This window comes from Nilaparvata lugens, unplaced genomic scaffold (genome assembly GCF_014356525.2).
Source record: "Nilaparvata lugens isolate BPH unplaced genomic scaffold, ASM1435652v1 scaffold6638, whole genome shotgun sequence".
In the NCBI taxonomy this organism is placed as follows: Eukaryota; Metazoa; Arthropoda; class Insecta; order Hemiptera; family Delphacidae; genus Nilaparvata; species Nilaparvata lugens.
Window position 1 is genome coordinate 1 of NW_024092388.1, and position 6,727 is coordinate 6,727.

Consider the following 6,727-nt stretch of genomic DNA (forward strand, 5'->3'; position numbering starts at 1 on the left):
AAGCCTGTTCCGGCGTCCAATAACCGTACGGTAACTCTCACTTAGGATTTTGGTGTTAGATCTGTAGTATATGATGCGAACTAGTATGTAAAATTATGATAAAATACATCATTTTCATCAACTATTTGCTTTTTTCACTTCATGTTGGAGCAGATCTTCTCTTTGATGAATATGCGGTAAGTGAATTATGTATGTTATGTATTCTTATTGGATGGTTTTTTATCAGTTTATTTATAAATCATTGAACGAGTGAGCACATTAAGGTGCGTACAGACTTACGCGCCGCGAACATGAGCAATTCACTTTCAATCAGCTGATGCCAAGCTTTTTATATCTGCATCTTACCGTTTCTGTAAAAATACAGATATAGTCAGCTGATTAAAAGTGAATTGCTCATGTTCGCGGTGCGTATATCTGTATGCACCTTTCTATAGTTGATTTATTACCACATAATAATTATGTAGTATAAGTTGACCTATTGAACTCAGATTGTGGAAAATTTAAGGTGGATGAGAATTGAGTGAGAAGAATTCAGAATACGTCACTAGGAAGAAGACAGAAATAATATAAGTTATAAATGTTAACCTTCTTACAGAATAATTCATTGAGTATTTCAGTTACTCTTGATTTGGTACACAAGAAAACTTATGCTGCTCTCTTCAGTTCTACTAGTAGTTCTGTTAACAGTAGATCTCACGCAGTTTTCTCATCCACAAGTATCTGGTGTCACACCGGCATCTCCAGACATCTGTGTAATGCATGCAATGAATAATCCACTTGTCAGCTGATTGATTATGGATAATTCCAATTTGGCTAGAGTACATTCTAGGTATTTTAGGTACCTTGGATAATTCTATAGTCTGATTAATCCTAAGTTCAGAGTAGTCTAGATGATATAAATAGTGATATCGGAGTATGGAGGGAATTCCTTTTCCTTTCATGCTATCTTTAGAGTGCGAAATTTCAGAAAACCTTGTGTATACATCTACGCGCAATTGAAAGGAATATTCTGCCAAATCTTTTAGAATTCTATCAACGCGTCTGGCCGCGAATGCGTTACATACATACTAACATAAAGACAGACAAAAGAAAATCAGAGTTAAAACATAGACCTCACTGCGTTCGGTCAATAATTTACATTAACTTTGTAGAGTACTGTATTCCCATATATTTCTTAACTCAATACTGCTCTTCAAACTCCTAACAATAAATTTTTCCAATAAATTTGTTATTTTTAAAAGGGACCATACGAGCAAAGAGCATTGGGAACAGAGTTATGTCGAATTACAGGAAAACCGTGCGTTGATTGTAATTTCACAAGACGTAAGCTCCCTGGTAACAACAAAGATTGGCTCTACAATGTCACCCTGCGGAGCTACTTGTATATAAAACAAACAACCACTGTAAGTAGATTTTCTTCAATCACTATGCTTGTATTTTTAATTTTTTCTAATCATGCAAACAAGTATTCAGATCTGTGTTGTGACGGATAGGTGAACGTTTGTTTCATTATTTATTTCATCTCTCTGCCATGTAATTCATGAAAGAGGTATTCATCAACATGAAGAGCATCAATATAATAAGAGAGAGTAGGGTTGTGTTTGTTCGTTTGTTCGCATCAAAACATGTCAACTTGTTGATTCATTCTGGGAAAACGGGAATTATTTAGATATCCAAATTTTGCACATAGATTCTAAAAATATCAATCTCGTGCACCTCGAAGCCCAAATTTCAATTTCCCTTCTAGATTTTCAGAATAATTTTTGTTCAAATTTCATTCATGGGACATGAAGCTGCTTGCCTGGAGCCGCTGGCCGTCACTCAACGCACAATAATGAAAACTATCCTGAAAAAAGAACCCAGGTACCCCACATGGCTGCTATTCTCGGACTTCCCTGTGCTCAATCTAAGACAGTTATTTATGAAAACAATTCTCACCTATATAAGGAAAAATAAAATAAACCTATTTGCTAATATACAACACAATTATCAAACACGACTCAGGAACAACCATGGGTATTCAACACCTAGATTAATGCATGGAATAACACTCAAATCACCATACTACGTAGCTCAAATTATCTATAGGATTTGCCGGACGTCATCAGGGAGGCTGAGAATTGCAGCGACGTGGTGTATAAAGTAGGTTGGTCGGGTGGCTTTTTGGCATAGGCTGGATTGGAACTGAGGAAATGCTCCATTCACCGTACATGTAGTATAACTTACCAGCTCAATTTAATTAAAATATAATGTTTTCGCTTCATTGCTGGTCTTAGGTTCCCTTGCTCTCCCACTTGTAAATTTATAATCACTCTGCCTGCTATTGATCACGTATTTTTATGAATAAACTATAAACAGCAGTTACATTTACTTATATAAGTTGTATAGAACATAAAGTTATAGTTCATAGCACAGATAAAGATACATGATACTCTATTTCATGCAAGAACTCTTCCCCATTCACAGACGTATAGTCTTCTTGGGGGAATTCCACGCCATCTATGTACTAGCATTAATGTAATAATGTATCATTTTTTATTTCAATTGATGTATTCTATTTATAATTGAATTTTACATTTTTTTTGTAATGCAATGTGGAAAAATAAATTGATTTGATTTGATGAATACATACCATATGTTATGAACTATAATCTAGAGAGACTTCCTCTTCGAAACAGATGGTAAAATTGGCAACTTAATCTTTAACCAGTCCAATTTAGTCAGGTTGGCATTAAGTTGAGGAAGGCTTTTAAACAAGATTTGAGGTCTGTCACTTCATCATGTTAATACCAAGTTGAAGAACTTATCTTCACTATAATATAGAAAATAACTGGCTCACACGCTTACGGGATAGGAAAATAATGTTAGACACATCATCACGTCTGAACTACTGAACTGGTTAGCTTGAAATTTTGTATATAGATCTTTAATTAACTGAGGATGGTTCTGGGAATATTTCAAACTCTTCACTCGGTCAAGTTGTAAAAAAAGACCGTTGTGGAGCACGGGTTACCTGCTAGTTTACGATAAGACAACAAATTCTAAACAGACATGAATTATTTTCCTGAGTCTACGTTTCAGGATGTTTTATGTGATAATCATATATTTTTACAAGATGCGGATAGTTGCATCCACAAAAGGGGCAAGTGGCCATTACAACAGCTTAGCAGACATCACAAGGCCAGCTTGTCAATGGCTGGAATGGATCAAGCCATTTATCAATGACCTTGCTACACACGCTGGTTACAACCCAAAGGACATCTGTCTTGCTGCAATTCCGGTAATTAGTGAATTTCGGTAATTTATGCTGAGAAGTACATTCTCTAATTGTAATTTAAAAAAAATGTAATTTGTATTCCATGAAAAGAAATAGTTGATTCCACTATTCAATGTGAGTGTCTTTTGACACATCAAAAAATCGACAACCGTATGGAAATATTCCTAGATTTTTCCATGAAATATAGACACTAGGACAAAATCAGTTTCACTAATTCATTTTCTATTAACTAAGTTCATTGCGCAAAATCTTCATAATTGAAGAAACAATATTAAGATAGAACACATACAATATCATTGGACGACATGACTCTGATGAGAGCATACTATACTACGGAACAACACTATGATCTTAGCTGACACAGATCGAGAAGCTATAATACTATTTGACTTTCTAAATATTGCAGCTATTCTAAATATTTCTAACTATTCTAAATATTGCAGCTATTCTAAATATTTCTAACTATTCTAAATATTGCAGCTATTCTAAATATTTCTAACTATTCTAAATATTCAGCTTTCTACAGAGTGCCCCTAAGATGTCAAAAAATGTGTTACCTTTTCAACTTGTCAGCAATATCTGTAAATTCTACCTGTTTGACAGGAGAAAATCATCTCCTGTTTTTGCTGATAGAATAATGAATGAACTGAGAACAAATTCAACTCTTCATTTCCACTGAGTACTGTATTACAATTTTTCTCAAAAATCTGAAATCTTGAGGAATCTCTGTTTTCAATTAACTGATCTTCCAACTGACATCAATTAAATGAATAATTCTAGACTCCTTTTGAGTAATTCAATTCTATACAGTACCTGTTCTCTGAGAGTAATTTGAGATTTTATCATAGATTAATTTACAGGTGAACATGCTAAAGCATTCCCTCAAGTCGATTCAGAAAAATGCACTAGTTTCAGCTTGAATCATCATCTTCCACTTCTTGATCATTATTTAGGATTGCAAAGTTAGTAATAATTCAAACTGAAAATTACCTTTTCCTACAGTTACGTTGAAAAGTGGCCATTGCTGCACTGATTACAGAACGCAAAGAATCACTTTTCCGCTCTAGTGCGGGAAAATTTTTCTGCACTCCAGATTTGCAACATGGCAACGCAAAATACTTAGTAGGTTATATGGAGCAACAGTGCAGCAAAATCAAAATGAAGTTGGTAACAGTGACTGCTGTGGCTGCTATAGTGAGCAGAGGTGCAACGAAGCACAACGCGCTAATTATTATTCATTATATATTATAACCAAGGACAACGCGGACTTTAGGATTTTAGGATTAAGGTTTTTTATCAATAATAAAATTACACAGAAAAACATTTGATGGATTTCAGGCAATTTTACCCATAATTACCCACTTTCATTCAATGGTAACTGTAGGAAAAACTTAATGTGAAATACGTGCGCAAAGTTCCTCTGCTGCACTCAAGAAACCATTCCGCCCTTCTACGGCTCGGGCGTAAACGTTTCTTTCGGTGCAGCAATGTCACTTTGCGCACTAGTTGCACAATAACTATTTCCTACCGATACCCTGAAAAGTGACCATTTGTGCACTAATTGCAGGCTGCAAAGAATCACTTTTCCGCACTAGTGCGCAAAGTGAGTACTTTGCATACTCCAGATTTGCAGCATGACAACGCAAAATAGTTAGTAGGTTATATGGAGCACCAGTGCAGCAAAATCAAAATGAAGTTGGTACAGTGACTGCTGTGGCTGCTATAGTGAGCAGAGGCAACGAAGCACAACGCGCTAATTATTAAGTATATATTATAACCAAGGACAACGACAGCACAGTGCCACCACAGCACACACCACACAGCTGCCCCCCGCCATTCAAACACTACTACATTATTCAGGCAATTTCACCCATAATTACCCACTTTTCATATTCAATGGTAACTGTAGGAAAAATTTAATGTGAAATACGTGCACAAAGTTCGTTTGCTGCACTCAAGAAACCATTCCGTAAACGTTTCTTTCGATGCAGCAAACTGTCACTTTGCGCACTAGTTGCACAAATAACTATTTCATATTTGAAGCACAATAATTACACATCCTCTGTGCAATCTAAATTGAACAAAGATATCAATACAATATGATCAGTACGCCAATATCATGGTTGACATCAATTCTCCAAAAAACATAATCCTACCGACACATGCAGGAGGACAGGAGGACCAACTGTAACTACCGAAATACGATTTTTTGTTAGAGTTTCTCTGGGAGGTGAACAAGTATGTAAAGTTATGATCAAATTTATTATTTTCATCATTTATTTAATTCTTCCACATCATGTTGGAGCAGATCTACTCTTTGATGAATATGCGGTAAGTTGATTCTGTATGTTCTTTAAAATTTTGTCATTAAATGAGTCTATTTTATTTATATAAATTTCATTTATATAAACAGCTGTACTAGAGTTCTTGGTCTACTATCATAGCCACTCACCTCTTATACCAGGCCCCGGCCTACATATTGCAACGTCGCAGTGTAGGCCTAGAATCTAATACATGATTGATGAAAAAGATTCAAAAAAATACCAGCTGATCTTTTTCACCAATCATGTATTAGATTCTAGGCCTACACTGCGACGTTGCAATATCGTAGGCCGGGGCCTTGTATTAGAGGTGGCTATATATGCTATTATTCTAATATATTGCTATTTTTCATTTAAAATATTGTTTTGTTTTATTTTATTTTACTGTGTATTGCTTGTTAAATTATAATTTTGTATTGTATTGGAGGGTTAAGTGTAAGAGAGGGCCGACTGCGCCCCAACTTCGCCCTCCCAGGTATAAAATAAAAGCAGTCATTCTATTCTATTCTATTTAGCCTAGGCTACTTTTTGCTTAGGTTACTATGTTAATATCTATACTAATTACTCCTATCAAAAAATTCTAATATTGAATTTGATATTTCCTACAGGGACCATACGAACAACGAGCAATAGGATCAGAGTTTTGTTCGATATTCTGGGAGAAGTTGCGTTGAAGGTAATTTCACAAGACGCAAGCTCCCGGGTAACAACAAAGATTGGCACTATATGCTACATTGTGGAGCCACATGTATGTGAAAGATACAACCACAGTGAGCAAATTTTCATTGGTTCCTATTCTATAATTAATTATTTTTGCTAATGATATACACAAGTGTCTAGATCTGTATATGATTGAGTTGTAAGAGGTGAAGTACCACAGTAGCACAACAGTACAGTATACTGTTGAACCTCAACAATAAGGTGAAGCTTGAAGGTGTGAACTTGGAAATTTCATTGGAAGTACACCAGAGCACAGCCATGGTACTCAGCAAGCATGAGCTTAGATCTGGTTGACCGAGCGAAGTGAGGTCTAAGATTCAAGTTGACGGTTTTGCATTTCTCTTCATGTTTATATGTTTATATTTTTGTTCATATTTATGTTTTTATGTTCCGCATTTACAGCGAAACG

At 35.4% G+C, this 6,727-nt stretch overlaps 1 protein-coding gene across 1 annotated transcript; it reads left to right on the top strand.

Annotated features, from left to right (window-relative positions):
• Positions 1-153: 153 nt before the first annotated feature.
• On the top strand, positions 154-6,272 carry LOC120356391 (the record flags this gene model as incomplete). Its single annotated transcript, XM_039445325.1, has 4 exons — positions 154-176; positions 1,242-1,403; positions 3,116-3,280; positions 6,207-6,272. Coding segments are annotated over 4 exons (416 nt in total), but the record flags the coding sequence as incomplete, so codon positions are not given.
• Between the last annotated feature and the right edge of the window lie 455 nt (positions 6,273-6,727).